Genomic DNA, 18,297 nt, shown 5'->3' on the forward strand with positions numbered 1-18,297 from the left:
AAATTCTTTCTATACTACTAAAGTTCTTTTTTCTTTTAATTACATACAAGAGAAGGGAATGGCTCGAACAAGAGTCTCCGCCTATACGGTGGTAGAAGACCGTCTAAGCTACAAGCCATTTCTCATTTTTTTTTTTCCTTTTCTTTTAAAGTAACATAAGATAAGAAGACCGTACCATCCAATACAATAAAGATTTGGTACACTTTCTTTACCCTTCTTTTCCAATTCGGTTAAGTTTTTCTTGCAAGAAACGTTTTTCTGAATGTCCATGAATATTATTCCGTGAAGGGTTTTCTTTTAAAAAAGCTGGGGATTAATTATAAACAAATTTAATTTAATAGCTTATCCTTTAATAAGATGATTATCTAGAGAATATGCACCCAATCTATTTCTATCGCTAATTATCTTGTTTAAAAGTTCTAATATTTTATAAATTACCCTTTTTTTTTGGCTAATTAAATCCGTACGTTAAATATTCCAAAAACAAATGATGCTTCTTTAATCCGATAATTACTAATTATATGATACAGATTGAAATGTGCTATGGTTCGTGATTATCCCTATATGGTCGGATGTAGATAGGCATGTTAAGTATTCTACCGACATTAAATTGCTAATTAATAGTGTCTTTAAATATTAGACTTCTATCCACTTAAATTGTAATATATACTAGTAAAAGATACACATGTTGTATGTGTTATTTTTATTTTTATTTTTATCAAATAATACTAAACAATTAACACGAAATTATTTTCAATTTAGAAGAATCGTTCGATTTAAAAATGAAAATTTTGTTCAAAAAGTTTTTAGTAGGGTTAGAAATGTAATTATGGAATTAAATATTTTTGTGTCTCTAAGTTATTTACGCTAAAAGTATCGTACTTAATATATATAAAACTCGTGTGAGACCGTCTTAAGGGCAAATTTTATGATATAGATATCTGACTCGACCTAACTCAAACAATATTACCAAAAATATTATTTTTGACTGCAAATTTGAATCGGTCAACTCATATCACTCCTACTTGTAGTAATTTGAAATTCATAACGTGGGACTAAATATTTGTATAAAATTTTGTGTTTCTGATATAAAATAAGCCGCTAACCTCAATAAGAATCTTGAATTCTCGAGTCAGTTGAATTGCATGGTGGAATAAGATGGACGCATCTACTTGCATTGAATGGATGTAACTCTTTTTCTTTAATTTCCTTTTAGACTTGAATTTAAAAAAATATTTTTTTAATATAATTTCTTCCTAAATAATCTAACGAACATATGATATATAAAATTAACATAATCTATGTGGTAGAACTCACATTATATTTAAAAAAAATACCATTTATGTTTTCCGACGTCGATTCCAATTTAAAGCAAAAACTTGTATGAGACGGTCTCACGGGTCGTATTTTGTGATACATATATCTTATTTGAGTTATCTATGAAAAAGTATCACTTTTTATGCTAAGAGTATTATTTTTTATTGTGAATATCGGTAAGATTGACTCGTCTCACAGATAAAGATTCGTGAGAACGTCTCACAAAAGACATACTCCCAATTTAATATATGATATATCTAAATAATCATCGATCTTTCTGCCGAATCTATTAAGTTCTTGTGTATTATGCTTATACTGATTTGAAATTAAACTACTAAAAATCAAGGTTCATGCATGAATACTTCTTCTTCCTTTTTTTTTTGTTTGGCCGAAAGCATGAAGGAGAAATACATTCAATGTTTCACACATTGTTCTTTTGAAATTTAATTAGGTCACATATTAAGCATTTTGAACAGTATAAAAGCAACATTGAATTTGAAAAGCATAATTCACAAATTTTACCACTAGTCTGCCTTGGGCTTGGAAGATCAAATTAGGTTATTGCAATACAAATTTCTAGTAAAATCTCAAAAGAATAAGGATAGAAATTAAAGTTTTTAATATTAAATAAAGACTTGTGGATGTAATATCTTAATGATCTCTTGATTATCTTCTTCAACGAAATTTTTTTTGTGGAATTTGAATTTCTTGAGTATTTGATCTCAGTGGAGGATGATTTGATATTTGTATCTTTAATTCGATGGGTCAATGCCTTGATATCATATTAACATTCAAAACGGGAAGAACGTATTTGATCGCACCTTGTAATTTGTTGGTCTTGAATTTGATGAATTTGATTTTGAAGAAGAATACGATGAACGATTTTTTTGATCTTGTTGAATTTGATATTAAAAAAACTCGATCTTCTTGAATTTAATGAAGAACACGAATCTTCTTGAATTTGAATTATTTGAAAAAGACCACGGTGAAAACGATTTCGTTGATCTTTTTGAATTTGATGAATAACACGATGATTTGATTCATGCCTTGAACTTCGCCGATCTTCTTGAATTTGAAGAGTTTATGTTGAGAATTTATGCCTTAAATTCTCCCCTAATTCTTTGTCATTGTGTCTTATTTCTTGGACATATGCCCGTATTTATATTCGAATGATGCAAATTCTTTTCATTTTCATTTGATGAATTGCCGTAATTTGATTGACTTTTTGAAATGTATTCTTATATTTCTATTTTTGCAACCACCGAGAGGCACACTTTTTGAATGTTTCACTTCTGCCGAGGATTTCAGAGAGTTCCAATTCCCATCTTTTGACAAGACGGCCCCATCGATGCAGCCAAATGACAAACAACAAGAGGCAACATATGAGTTTGTCCAAATGCTTGATCTTGCTCCAACTGGACAAGAGGAAGCCTTGCAACCCAGCTTCACTCGAAATCCTGTTATAGAGGTAGTTAACAATAATGTTTCTGTTTTGTCTTGACAAGTACATCAAAGGATGTGAAAAAGTTTCGATTGATTCCATATCAGTACCTTTACTTCTTTTGTTTTTCTTGGGCCAACACTTGGGCGATTCATGAGATTTTTTGTAAAATTTCGTCTTTTCATTTTATGTTATATTTTTTCGACTCGTATAAATCTGTTATTTAGTTCTCCTTCGCATTTTTATTTCCAAATAATATTTATTTTTATAAACTGATATGATATCAGAAATTGCATATAACGTAACAAAATGTATGCTTAATCGAACTCTTATCATTTTACTAAAAGTTGTAAACGATAATAACATGTTATTACACTATTTTTAAATCACACAACAAAAACAATTAATATTTTTTTAAAAACCCCTTATTGCTATATAAAATTTATATTTCAAAAAATTTAAAATTTCAATGTCTGCAGAAACCTCAACTGCACATACCGTTTTCATCAGGTCTTCCACCAATATTCCACGTATTTGTCATCAATACGATTCAGTTCCAAAGGCACTCGTGGATTCAAAATTTGGGAACTGTTTCTTTTCACATTTATGTCCTTTTGCAGATTTTTTTAGTTGCCCGTGGATTTCCCATGTTTAGGATAAATCGTCACAAAAAGTACAAAAGTGGAATTTTTCAGTGTTTAAGAATAACCGTCCAAAAGAAATCAAAATCGGCGTTTTTGTCGGAGATGAAATTAGGACACCCACATTGGTTGGTTAATGGGTGTTAATAACACCCATTAATTTTCGCCCACCAATGTGGGCGCAATAATTAATAATCTTGGCTGACATGGCAGCCAAGAAATTCATCAGAATGAACGGCGTTATTTCGAAATTTGCGACGGTTTTTCGTAAACCATCGCAACTTTGCAATGGTTTTTCGTAAACCGTCGCAAAGTGAAAAGCGTATGTTTTTTTTCAAAAAAAGGTCGCTATTTGCGACGGTTTTTTTAACACCCGACGCTATGTGCGACGGTTTTTCAAAAACCGTCGCTAATTATCACCAACGGCTATTTTCAAACGGCAAAATTATGCACCAACGACTATATTCGATTATCGTAATTCGTTTTCTTTGTATTTTGTGTTTTTTTTAAAGAGATTGTGTTGAATAATATTTTAAATAAAAGAGTCTAACTTTTTTTTTTTCATTTCTTAATAATATTTTAATGAATATTGGAATTAAGTTATTTTTAAAATAATAATACTATTTATTTTTAGTAATATTTGTTGTAAAATTTTAAAAATATTAGAAAGATATTGAAATATTAAAAAAAAATGAGTAAGTGGACAGTGGGACCCATAAATAATGAAAGTTGAAATTAAATGAATGTGGGTGTGTGTTAATAATGAGGAAGTGTTAATGTAATGAATATGTGGCTCGTGGACCCCATCATTTTTGATGAGATGGAGAGTTATTAACATGGATTAATTCCGACGGATGCGGATGTCCCTTATGGTCAACTGACCTTAACGTGTTTTGTTTTGTTATTTTTTTTTAAAAAAATAGCTCTTCTAGATGTATTGAAATAAGTGGAGAACGTATTTTATTTTTTCTAAAATAGATCACACAACACAAAAAATTTTTGTGAGACGGATATTTTATTTGTGTTATCCATTAAAAATGTTATTTTTTATTTCAAAGAATAATACTTATTATTATAAATCAGGACATAATTGACTAATCTCACAGATAAAGATAAAGATATGTAAGACGGTCTCACAAAACATACTATTTTTTGAAAAGGTCCTTTTTGTAAACTAAATCCAAATTATAGAGGAGATAGATGAGTGCATGTGTGTAGAAAATTATTTCACGCTTTAGAACAAATCATTTATTTCCTAATAAATGTGATTTCCATGTTACGTACTTAACTTGAGGTTACTTGTAACGAAGTTACCCATAGGGCCCAAAGTTACATGCGAGTTAGATAAAGATTTGTGGTGACGTGAAAATAATAAATTTTCCAGTATTGTATTATTAATTCTTGTGTGAATCGTATTTCTCTGTTTACCGTCATCTCATTCGAATATCTGCCTATTCATAAATAACAATTTACTGAGTCAAAGGACATCTGACTCATATAAAAGATCTTCCATTCATGTGGAACTTTTTGAAAATAAAAAAGTAAGGATGTCGACTTCTCTGCCAAAAATCTTATGAGTATGTCTCTTGTGAGACGGTCTCACGAATCTTTATTTATGAGACGGGTCAACCCTACCGATATTCACAATAAAAAGTAATTATCTTACCATAAAAAGTACTAATTTTTCATGGATGATTCAAATAAGAGATCTGTATCACAAAATATGACCCATGAGACCAGCAAGCCATATCCGTTTCTTGGAGTTTGTGCTTATATCTGATGTCCAATTAATCAAGATATGTATTACGAATTAATCGTGACGATGAGGTTGACAATGTGTTAAATCCGTCTCATTTGGAGTGAGTTAGACCCAAGAAGCGGGTCTATCAACGAGTTCGAGGCGAGCTCTAGTACTTATTGAACTCGCCTTAGACCCACCCCGCCTATTATAGATCTCTTTACATTTATATAAGTATACTATTAAATATCTAATTATATTTTAAATTATATTAAATAATAAATACATTACTCTTTAATTTTAGTTCTTAATAATATTTTGGTACTGAAATAATTATTTATTATTATATCTTTAATATGAAGGTATATGATTATGAAGTTCTCTTGTTATTAGCTAAATATAAATTAAGTATTTTAACTTATTATAATATATTTTTATTAAATATTATAAATATAAATATGAAAAATAACTTTGTGATTTATTAATTTTTGAATATTTTTCTTATTCTGTAGTCTCTCTCATTAAAACTATATTTTCGTATCTCCCAATTGGACTCATCGTGTAAGAGAATGGAACTCGGATCTAGCAAAATCCGTCTATTTACGTGGCACCGTGATATAATAATAATAATAATAATAATAATAATAATAATAATAATCCGTTCAAAAAAAATAATAATAATAATAATTGTATATTTTTTTAGTAGCTCAAGTATAATAAACTCAAGCTATAAATTTCTCTGAGCCGGAGCTGTTATATTATTACTTTTCTTATTAGCTTTAATTCGATTTAAATAATTAGTATTTTGCTAATTATTTAATAAATTGGGAAATGCTATTTACTCAAAGTTAATCATACCCATATTTTTTTTATTCTACCATATGACAAGATTGCCTTTATTTATGGTTTTCTTAATACATAAAGTTTTGATTAACTTTCCAACTTATATTTTTGCGCTTATTATTAAATATTTAATATATTTTTAATTCTATAGTTAATCAAACAATAAAAAATTTGCACTTGAAATGCAAAACATTTAATATATTTATATTTTATCACGAAGTTTACAATTTTTTTAATAAAACTTTGGTTAAATCAAATTAAATATCAACTATTATCTAAAATTTTATGTATAATTTGATTTGTTTAGCTCAATTTATCGATTACTAATTTGAAACCCATACAATATTCTATTTCAGTTAATTAAATATTTGAAGAATTGAACAAGAAATAAAATGAAATTCCGAGAAGATATTTAATATTCATATTTTAATTAGATTTTTTTGAAAATAATTATTCAATTTTTCTTTATTTTATTGAAGATATTTACTTAATTTCCTTACTTAGAAATAAATTGAATTATTGTGATTTTTAATAATTTTATTTTGTTGGTAACCAAATCGAGTGATTGCATAATATTATCTATGTTATTTAATTTATACTTTATGCCAATATTACAAATTCACAACACATTTATAAATAAAAAATAGACAAAATATTATGATTCTATACCAATATAGTATGCCTATACTTTTGAATATAATATAATAATTAAGAAATCATATTATTATTATTTTGATAATTAAAGTATCTAGTAACATAAATTAACGTAATTTAAAATTTTGTACTACGCCTATGTTTATAGAATTAATTTATATTTGATATTTTTGCGATTATATAAAAATTTAAAGATCAAGATAATATGATTATAAGTTATGTTTGAAGATGGTTTTTATATATATATATATATATTAAAAATCTTTGTAATAGAGACAAAATAGTGTCTTTGTCTGTTTTTACATATTCCAATTTTGTCCTTATGTGATATCAATATTACACATTGATTTTTATTTATTTTTAATTTCAACAAACACTTTTGTTTTGATTTGTTTAATTACAACAAAAGTCCGTCGATAATTTGTCAAATTTCACTTTAGTCTCTCGATAATTATAAAAAAAAATTTACACACACGCACCGCGCGTGCAAAATAGCTATTATATATAATTTTGAATCTTAGTTATATCATTTTTCTAAAAATAATTGATTACCTTTTTATTCATTTATTATCAGTTATATATGGAAGTTAGTTTATATTAGGTATAGATTTTGTCAAAATATGAGAGTAAAAGATAAAGTAAAAAAAATTTAAAATGATTTTTGAAACCTTATTAAATAATATGAAAGGATAATATAGTCAGTTTGTAAAATAGACAAATTAAAATTGAGTGTGTTTAACATTTTTGGAGTGTAAATAGGGTTTTTTTAAAAATAATATAATTTTTAAAATTAATTTCAAAAATAATTTAAAAAAAAAACGTTTGCAAAACTAATCCAATCCGCGCTTACGAAGCGCGGACGCTGCTTACATGGGCACACGTGGAGAAGCAGTCCGCGTTTAGTAAGCGCGGTCGGTGTTTGCTACGGCATTTAGCGATGGAATATATATAAAAACCGTCGCTAAAATTGACGTCGCTTATGCCGAAATTTTGCTATTTTTCATTTACGTAGTACATTGCACGCTAATAATAGTATTAACAGCATATACATGTATGCCGTGGATAATCATGAACTTTCAACGGCTTGCAGCATGCAATGTACGCTGCGGAAAAAGAATTTGCGCGCTGCGAAAAACCATTTTTGTTGTAGTGAAGACATTGAAAAAAAACAGACAAAATTCATCACGAAATAAGTTTTTTCAGGAACCTCTAATATTCAACCTGGTTTTTTCAGTGAGTCAGGGATGGCTGACTTTGGTTTGTTTGGCCAGCATGATTTTCGATCAAGACGGAGTCTGAAAATCCTGTTGACTTATAAATTATAGTCTACTTTTTTATGAATAATATTAAATGTACTACCAATATATTGTTAGAACGATATTTATAATTATTATATCACGAGATTTTACTGTTATATCGCGGAATTTTATATTCAATATATCAGCCTAGACAGGTAGTGGAGCTCAAAGTAATAGAATTCCAGCAGCCTCCCAGTCTTCCCATCAGCCTAGTCACCCTTCGCATCAGAGCAGAAGGCAAGGTGTCGGGTATTTTCATTTGATATATTTGATCAATTTATTATTTATCGAGTACGAAAATATTATTTTCTGTCACTAGGACCTTGAATTAGGGTGGGCTCCAGGAATAGCGACAGTTTATAAATTAGCGACGGTTTATCAACCGTCGTTGATGCAATTTTAGCGACGGTTTTGTAAAACCGTCGCTAATTTAATTTTTGCGATAGTTTTGATATACATTCCGTCAAACGTTTTTTTTAAAAAAATTATTTTTGAAATTAATTTTAAAAATTATATTATTTTTAAAAAAAACCCGTGTAAATAACACCCCTAATAAGTTATATACTTTAATGATTTATCATACATGAATTAAATTAATTTTTTGTAAGTATACCAAAATATTCGAGCTCGAGATAGTCAACATGCAAAAAATCAAATTTCGACGAGCTCGATTTGTTTTAAAATTATTACGTTAAGCTCGACTTAAAAAATTAATTTGATTGAGAGCTATATTTAACAGTATGAGACATGAGAGTAGCGTATATTGAAAGTCGAAGTTTCTTCTAAAAGGAAAAAAAACGCTCTAAAAATATGGAATTTGGGTTAAATAATTAATGCCCAATTGATTGCATATCCATATGGGAATATATTTTCCAATACCAAACAGACCCTAATGAAACTTACGGCTGCGTCCTCGCCTATAAATACCACATCAATCCCTGGGAAATGTATTTCGTTTCCTCTTCAAGAGGTCTGTGGGAAATCCATGTCCGTGCATCCCAGAAATTCCGATATCTGACAGATTATGAAAATTGAGTCAAATCGCTAAGAAAACCTAGATTAATTGAAAATTTGAAAGAAGATTCGAATAATTTTGTCTGCCTAACAGGTTTACTTCCCAAATCCGGAAAGCCTAAAATTGGATTTCGCGATCCTCTGTATCCATGGACTTGCGCTTCCCCTACTCGCCGGCGGAGGTCGCCAAAGTTAGCGTCGTCCAATTCGGAATACTAAGCCCTGATGAAATCGTAATAAACTAAAAATAACTCAGTTTAATCCGAGTATAATTCGACTGAACGTGACGGTGTTTTTTTAATCTTTACTCCGGTTTGTCTCTTGCAGAGGCAAATGTCTGTGGTGCACATAGAGCACAGCGAGACGACCGAGAGAGGAAAGCCAAAGCCAGGGGGTTTGAGCGACCCACGTATGGGGACGATTGATCGGAAGATGAAGTGTGAGACTTGTATGGCGAACATGGCCGAGTGTCCTGGTCACTTTGGTCATCTTGAGCTTGCAAAACCCATGTTTCATATTGGGTTCATGAAGACTGTTCTCAGCATTCTCCGCTGTGTTTGCTTTAATTGCTCTAAAATTTTGGCTGACGAGGTATATCTGATGCCCTCGTTATTTCTTGAAATTCCGAGTTTGCAAAGACAGACTGTGCATTATAACTTATTGTGAGTTGCCAAAATGTTGAGGCAGTGCTCTGGACATTATCATTGACGATGTCATCCAATTTTGAACCTTTCATGTAGTTTGAACTAATTGATTCACTCCATCATGATTCATGAATGAGTAACAATGACTATTGCTACTTCTATATATAAAAAAATTCCTCGTGGTGTGAATGACTCGGATAAAGAAAATAGTAGCATAACCAGGGTGATTAACTACTTCAATATTCCAAGTTTAAGATGGTAGTTATTGAATTAGGGAAATGAGGTTGCCCAACCCTCCTCGTTGTGAAGGAGGTGTACAGGATTTACTTTGGTGTACCCCTTTTAGATGCCTAAGCTATTTATATATATTTAATCTTTAGTACAACTATTATGTTTCCCACTTCCAAGTGTGTAATGTATGTATCATATCAGCACTTCATTGTCTGATCCTCCTATGATAGCAGTAATTGCGGGGGTGTGATTAAAACATGTTCATTGTATAGTCACGTGAATATGTTATTTATGTTTCAAGATTGAGCAGGATGAAGAAGATTGGATTTCACTAAGAACGTTAACCAACACCGTAAAGTATTTAATATAGTTAATTGATTTAGTAATTATTTGCTAAATATTTTGATATTTCATTCTGAGGACAATTCTTGTCAACAGCTTTTGCATCCAGTTAGATCCCAACCTGAATTATGGGTAGAAAGCTGGTAGGATTCCACAGTTGTTTCAAAATTTATTTTTTCAAAGCTGCTATATTATTGACTGGGTGCGCTAGCACTAGAAAGGTGATGTTACAGTTACGCTTATGTGGTTTATGCCAGAAAGGGAGACATTTTTTCCACACATTTTAGCCAATTATACTGGTTTATACATTTGAGTTCACCTCGCTTCCTCATACAACTGTTTGCATCTTCAACATCCTCGTTTCCTGCATGGGAACGTATAGCAGTGAGCTTGAAACTGTTAGAATAACCTTTTTTATATTGTTTTTGTTGGTGCATAGTATTTTTTCATTTTGTATGTTACATCAATAACCTCTCTTTGCTTTGATTTATATAAGGAATCTTCCCGAACAAGAAACAAAAAAAAAAAAAAAAAACCCCATGTACAAATTCATTCTGTATGATATTAACATTTGTGCTTTGAATTTGATAGGAAGAGCCGAAGTTTAAGCAAGCAATGAGAATTAAGAACCCAAAAAATAGATTAAAGAAGATTTTAGATGCATGCAAAAACAAATCCAAATGTGAAGGAGGTGATGAGATTGATGTGCAAGGTCAAGATTCTGATGAACCGGTGAAGAAGTCTAGGGGTGGATGTGGTGCTCAGCAGCCAAAAATTTCTATTGATGGCATGAAGATGGTAGCCGAGTACAAGCTTCACAAGAAGAAAAATGATGACCAGGAGCAGCTTCCTGAACCTGTTGAAAGGAAACAACTTCTTACTGCAGAGAAGGTCTCATATCATGCATTACAAGTGAAAATTGATTGTAATAATAAGCTATTTCTCATTGCTGTTGGTTTCAGGTTCTTAGCATTCTGAAGAGAATAAGCGATGAAGATTGTCAATTGTTAGGTTTGAATCCAAAATATGCTCGCCCTGATTGGATGATCCTTCAAGTTCTTCCAATTCCTCCCCCACCTGTTAGACCTTCCGTGATGATGGATACTTCTTCTAGGAGTGAGGCAAGCCTCTTATTCTTGATCTCTTCAATTTTGAGGAGCTTCATGTCATGGGCATTAATTTATTTTTGGTTTTTCTGTAGGTTTAATCAGTATGTCAGGGTTCTGTTCTCTTATAATTGAAAAGTTACAGTGCCACTCCCTAGGCAGTTGCTTTTCGTTGTGGGAGACTTGACTCTTGAACCTCTTTATGCAGGATGATTTAACCCATCAACTTGCAATGATCATTCGACACAATGAAAACTTGAAGCGACAGGAGCGAAATGGGGCACCCGCGCATATTATCTCTGAGTTTGCACAGTTGTTGCAGTTCCATATAGCTACATACTTTGACAACGAATTACCAGGACAGTCCCCGGGTACAGTATCTTCTCTTATAGCTACACTGATTAACACTATATGTTCTTGATAACACCACTTATCTAACCTGATAGTATGTTGGCATCATCAGGCTACTCAAAGATCTGGCAGGCCGATTAAATCCATATGTAGCCGACTTAAAGCAAAAGAAGGTCGAATAAGGGGTAATTTGATGGGAAAGAGGGTAGATTTTTCGGCTCGTACTGTGATTACACCTGATCCAACCATCAATATCGATGAACTGGGCGTACCTTGGAGTATTGCATTAAATCTCACATATCCAGAAACTGTTACCCCATATAACATTGAGAGGTCGTTCTTTTTTCTCTTTTCTTTTATTTGTTATCTTCTTTGCAAATTTTGATGTTATTCATTGAAATTTGATATCATGAACCAGGTTGAAAGAGCTTGTAGATTATGGATCGCACCCTCCACCTGGTAAAACTGGTGCCAAATATATAATTAGGGATGATGGACAAAGGCTTGATCTCCGGTACTTAAAGAAAAGCAGCGATCAACATCTGGAACTTGGCTATAAGGTGAGATTTTCCCTATGAGGTAGAAGGGGCCTAGAATACTGTTCTGTATTTTGAGCCAGTTGCTTTAATCTGTGGTGTAGGTGGAGAGACACCTAATTGATGGAGATTTTGTCCTGTTCAATCGGCAACCGAGTCTCCATAAAATGTCTATAATGGGGCATAGAATCAAAATAATGCCTTATTCAACATTCCGCTTGAATTTATCTGTTACCTCTCCCTACAATGCTGATTTTGACGGGGATGAAATGAACATGCATGTGCCTCAGTCATTTGAAACCAGAGCTGAAGTGCTGGAATTAATGATGGTTCCAAAATGCGTCGTATCACCTCAAGCAAATCGTCCTGTCATGGGAATAGTCCAGGATACACTTTTAGGATGTCGCAAAATTACTAAAAGGGATACATTTATTGAGAAGGTGGCATCTAGGAGTTCCTCTCTTTTCTGCTTATTTACTGGTATACTTGTATCTTCTTTTTCTGACTTAATATTTGGTTATATGTAGGATGTTTTCATGAACATTCTGATGTGGTGGGAGGATTTTGATGGCAAAGTACCTGCTCCAGCAATTTTGAAACCTCGGCCTCTCTGGACTGGGAAACAAGTGTTCAATTTAATCATACCAAAACAAATAAATTTGCTGAGATATTCGTCATGGCATCAAGAAACTGAAAGGGGATTTATAACTCCTGGGGATACTCAAGTACGAATAGAGAAAGGGGAGTTGCTTTCTGGCACTCTATGCAAGAAGACACTTGGGACATCTACTGGAAGTCTTATACATGTTATTTGGTACGATCTCTTTAGAAATAATGTGCTTAAAAATTATGAATGGTTGTATATTGTGGTTGTTGCAACACATATCATGCAAGAATTAACATTGAATTGATTGGCATGAATACTGGAGTCTTTATGCATTAGAAAGAAGAAAACGAAAATGAGATAACTTCTGCTATAATTAACATGTAATTACAACTCCAAGATTAATTGGAAGAATAACATTCTCTATTTTCATATGAAGCAACACATGTTCTCTAATGTCTGTTTGAAGGTAATACAATTTATCTTTCTTGTTTTTTTTGTAGATTTAAATAAAATAAATGCCTATTGAAGGTATTATACTTTCGTGCTACTGTTTTATATGACCAGAATAACTCATGGCAAAAATTATTAATATCTTAATTCACATCATACCTTTTTTCACTATTGTACTTGCTATGATTTTCTATTTTGGGCTTGGCATAGGTAAAATGATTCCGTGCTTGGATTTGGTAACTGATTAGCATGGTTTTAGTTCCTTACGTAAGAGACTGCATATTTGTATGTGTATCAACTGAATACAAACTTTTGAGGAATTATAGTACGGTAGCCATTTCCCCCTGTATATTATTTATTTAAAGGAAATACGTACAGGGAAGAGGTTGGTCCAGATGCAGCTCGCAAATTTTTGGGGCACACGCAGTGGCTTGTCAATTATTGGCTTTTGCAGAATGCTTTTAGCATTGGAATTGCTGACACAATTGCTGATGCTTCAACAATGGAGAAGATTCATGAAACTATTTCTAACGCAAAGAATGAAGTGAAAGAGCTCATTAGAGCTGCTCAAGAAAAACAGTTGGAGGCTGAACCTGGTAGAACGATGATGGAGTCATTTGAAAACAGAGTGAACCAGGTATGTAACATGTTATTCTTGCTTCCCAAGACTTGAGGATCGGAAGCCTGATTTGCTGTGCTTGTCTTAGGTGTTAAATAAGGCCCGTGATGATGCTGGTAGCAGTGCCCAGAAAAGCTTGTCAGAAAGCAACAACCTTAAGGCGATGGTCACAGCTGGATCTAAGGGAAGTTTTATCAACATATCTCAAATGACTGCTTGTGTGGGGCAACAGAATGTTGAAGGCAAGCGAATCCCTTTTGGGTTCATAGATCGTACACTGCCTCACTTCACGAAAGATGATTATGGCCCAGAGAGTCGCGGGTTTGTGGAGAACTCATATCTTAGGGGGCTGACTCCTCAAGAGTTTTTCTTCCATGCTATGGGTGGTAGGGAAGGTTTAATAGATACTGCAGTGAAAACTTCTGAAACTGGATACATTCAAAGGAGATTGGTGAAGGCGATGGAGGATATAATGGTTAAGTATGATGGGACCGTCAGGAATTCTTTGGGGGATGTGATTCAATTTCTCTATGGAGAAGATGGTATGGATTCTGTTTGGATTGAATCTCAACCCCTGGATTCATTGAAGCTGAAAAAGACAGATTTCGATGACATGTACAGATATGAGTTTGATAATCCAAACTGGAATCCTAATTACATGGTGCCGGAACATGTTGAAGATATTAGATCAATTCGTGAAATCCGCAATGTATTTGACGCTGAGGTTCAGAAACTTGAAGTGGATAGATACCAACTTGGGACAGAGATTGCTACCACTGGTGATAACTCTTGGCCTTTGCCCGTTAATATTAGAAGGCTTGTCTTAAACGCACAGAAGACTTTTAAGGTTGATTTCCGTCGACCTTCTGATATTCACCCAATGGAGATTGTTGAAGCTGTTGATAAGTTGCAAGAAAGGCTTAAGGTCGTTGTTGGTGATGATTATTTGAGTATGGAGGCACAAAAGAACGCTACTTTGTTTTTTAATATTTTACTTCGCAGTGCGTTGGCAAGTAAAAGGGTTTTGAAGGAATACAGACTTACACGTGAAGCTTTCGAATGGGTTATTGGTGAGATAGAATCTCGCTTTTTGCAGTCTCTTGTAGCACCTGGGGAAATGATCGGTTGTGTTGCCGCACAATCTATTGGCGAGCCTGCAACTCAGATGACTCTTAATACTTTCCATTATGCTGGTGTGAGTGCCAAGAATGTTACTTTAGGTGTTCCAAGGTTGAGGGAGATCATTAATGTTGCTAAAAAAATAAAAACACCCTCTCTCTCAGTATACTTGAAGTCTGATGTGAGCAAAACTAAGGAGAGGGCGAAGAATGTCCAGTGTGCACTCGAATACACTACTTTGCGAAGTGTTACACAAGCTACGGAGGTATGGTATGATCCAGATCCAATGAGTACAGTAATTGAGGAAGATGTTGAATTGGTGAAGTCCTATTATGAGATACCAGATGAGGAGATTAACCCAGACAAAATCTCTCCTTGGTTGCTTCGTATAGAATTAAACCGGGAAATGATGGTGGACAAGAAGCTTAGCATGGCAGATATAGCAGAGAAGATTAATCTTGAATTTGATGATGATCTGACTTGTATATTTAATGATGACAATGCCGAAAAGCTGATCCTTCGGATTCGTATCATGAATGATGAAGCTCCGAAAGGTGATGTGAATGATGAATCTGCAGAGGATGACGTGTTCCTCAAAAAGATTGAAAGTAATATGCTTACAGAAATGGCTCTTCGAGGCATTCCAGATATCAACAAAGTGTTCATCAAGAATAGTAAGCTGAATAGGTTTGATGAAAATGAAGGATTCAAGGCTGAGAATGAATGGATGCTGGATACCGAGGGCGTCAATCTTTTAGCTGTCATGTGTCATGAAGATGTTGATGCAAAGAGAACAACGAGCAATCACTTGATTGAAGTTATTGAAGCTCTAGGAATTGAGGCGGTTCGGAAAGCTTTGCTAGATGAATTGCGTGTTGTCATATCTTTTGATGGATCTTACGTGAATTATAGACATTTGGCTATACTGTGTGATACCATGACCTACCGTGGTCATTTGATGGCTATCACTCGTCATGGCATCAACCGCAATGATACTGGCCCCATGATGAGGTGCTCATTCGAAGAAACAGTTGACATTCTACTGGATGCTGCTGTCTATGCAGAAACAGATCGCCTCAGGGGTGTCACTGAAAATATTATGTTAGGACAACTTGCCCCAATTGGCACAGGAGATTGTTCCTTGTATCTGAACGAAGAGATGCTAAAGCAAGCTATTGAGGTTCCACTACCTAGTTACATTGATGGTGGACTAGATTTTGGCACGACGGCTGCTCGTTCCCCACTCACTGGGACGCCATATCATGATGGCATGATGTCACCGAATTATTTACCGAGTCCAGATCTGCGATTTTCTCCAACTACCGATTCTCAGTTTTCTCCTTATGTTGGTAGAATGGCGTTTTCTCCTGCTACATCTCCTGGGTATGACCCATTATCCACTCGGTATACCACATCATACCCTGGGCCTGACTACAGCCCCACCTCCCCAACCTATAGTCCTCGCTTTCCTTGGTATAGCCGAACAATTCCTGCATGTTCTTCTACTAGCCCCTCCTACACTCCAACATCGCCGATCTACAGCCCCCCAACATCTCCCAGGTATAGCCCAACATCTCCTACCTACAGCCTGACCTCTCCTGCTTACAGCCCGACCTCACCTTTCTACAGTCCTACCTCTACGTTTTACAGCCCAACTTCACTATCATATAGCCCAACTTCGCCGGCATATAGTCCCATATCACCTCGTTACAGTCCCACCTCCCCTAATTACAGCCCTACATCTCCAAGTTACAGTCCTACATCCCCGAGTTTCAACCCTTCAACAAGATACAGCCCGTCTCTTGCGTATTCACCTACAAGTCCAAAGATCACACCTTGTCTCTACAGTCCCTCTTCTCCGAGTTACAGGTAAACTGACAAAATCTTTTACTTACTTTTTGTCTTCTACGTAGGTTTTTATCGACTCCCAAGTACCTGAAGCTACGAAAATTTGTCAGAATTGTTATATTTGATGGATTGTGTTGATTTGGAGGGCAATCGGAAAACGCGTGTGTTGGGTTTAGTGAGGGATCTGCAGGCTTTAATGTACTACTTTGTTTTTGTTTTGCAGCCCAACATCTCCGTCATATTCCCCAACGTCTCCATCTTATTCTCCTTCTAGTCCAAGCAGGTAAGTGTTTCCGGCATTGTGTAATTTGGAAATCCTTGTGCATTTTACTTTCAATGCATAGCTGTACTCACATTTACGTGCTGTTCTCTTTTGTCCTTTCTTAATTTGCGGTTTATTTAGTAGTTTGCTATTGTCAATTATCCCTCTTTCCAGGATTCTGGAGGCTGCTTTTATCTTGATTTTTGACTTGCCACTTTCTTTGATGGTTAGGAACACATCAATAAGCTAACCAACAACATGAATCCTTTCGTGAACTATCATTATGCAACTGATTCCCCTAAAATCTTTTTGGACCGTTTTGATTTATGTATACAAATTGGCTTGCTGCTTAGTTAGAAAGGGTCATCAACACTAACACGTTACTTGGTTTGGTGTTCACAACTTCACATTGTCAGTACTGATGGCTACATACATTTTAGAGGGACATCATCTGTTATTCTTTTCCGGGAAAAATCTATTTTCTTTCCTTATTTCGTCTTTTTGCATTACTTTTCAGCGCATATAGCTCTGGTGCTAGCCCTGACTTTAGTGCTAGCTCTCCACAGTACAGGTGAGTGCAGAGCACACAAATTTGACAATAAAATTTCAGTTGAAATTGCCTTCATTTGATCCTAATTATTTTTGTCTAGGCTTGTTTACAGTCCAAGTGCAGGATATTCTCCTAGTGAACCTGGCTACTCCCCATCTTCAACAAGCCAATATACTCCCCTCACCGTACAAACGACATAGATGGATAAAAGTGTAAAGGATGAGAAGAGCCGTCGTTGAAGAACTGATTTTTAGTCGATTATCACGGATTGTCATCGAAGAACAGATCTTATAGTCGATTATCATCAAGGAGGACAAGTTAACACGCTATTGTGTTTTTCGCTTATTTGGTTTTAGGAGATCAAATACTTGAATACATTATTATTGATAAAGTGTGCCTAGTCTTGTTTGTCATTCTTCTTTTTGACGGCTGATTTTGGAAAATACATAACTTTTATATGTGTTAGTTGATATTTTTAAATTTTATTTATACAATGAATACCAAACTTGGTCGGCAATACCAACTATTAGAGGTGAGGAAGATTTAGAAAACTCAGGGGGTGTATTCATTCTATACTTTCAAAGATTTTTAATGACTTTTTAAATGATGACTTTTGTGGAGTTGATAGATTTTTATTGACTTTTATGGAATCTCATAGAATTGTAAAACAAATTTCATAGACTCTT

General features: G+C 33.9%; 2 protein-coding genes across 2 annotated transcripts; both read left to right on the forward strand.

Moving 5' to 3' along the window:
* Nucleotides 1-8,912: 8,912 nt before the first annotated feature.
* LOC142526089 (DNA-directed RNA polymerase II subunit RPB1-like) lies at nt 8,913-11,690 on the forward strand. The gene is made up of 5 exons (XM_075630357.1): nt 8,913-9,179; nt 9,274-9,537; nt 10,755-11,054; nt 11,126-11,284; nt 11,478-11,690. The coding sequence occupies exons 1-5, from the start codon at nt 9,096-9,098 to the stop codon at nt 11,688-11,690; spliced, it is 1,020 nt and encodes a 339-aa protein (XP_075486472.1). The 5' UTR covers nt 8,913-9,095.
* Nucleotides 11,691-11,702: 12 nt separating this feature from the next.
* On the forward strand, nt 11,703-18,035 carry LOC142527504 (DNA-directed RNA polymerase II subunit RPB1-like). The gene is made up of 9 exons (XM_075632324.1): nt 11,703-11,953; nt 12,039-12,180; nt 12,261-12,596; nt 12,684-12,970; nt 13,592-13,850; nt 13,921-16,820; nt 17,023-17,082; nt 17,579-17,632; nt 17,712-18,035. The coding sequence occupies exons 1-9, from the start codon at nt 11,814-11,816 to the stop codon at nt 17,809-17,811; spliced, it is 4,278 nt and encodes a 1,425-aa protein (XP_075488439.1). The 5' UTR covers nt 11,703-11,813; the 3' UTR covers nt 17,812-18,035.
* Nucleotides 18,036-18,297: the final 262 nt, after the last annotated feature.

Source organism: Primulina tabacum, chromosome 15 (assembly GCF_025594145.1).
Source record: "Primulina tabacum isolate GXHZ01 chromosome 15, ASM2559414v2, whole genome shotgun sequence".
Lineage (NCBI taxonomy): Eukaryota > Viridiplantae > Streptophyta > Magnoliopsida > Lamiales > Gesneriaceae > Primulina > Primulina tabacum.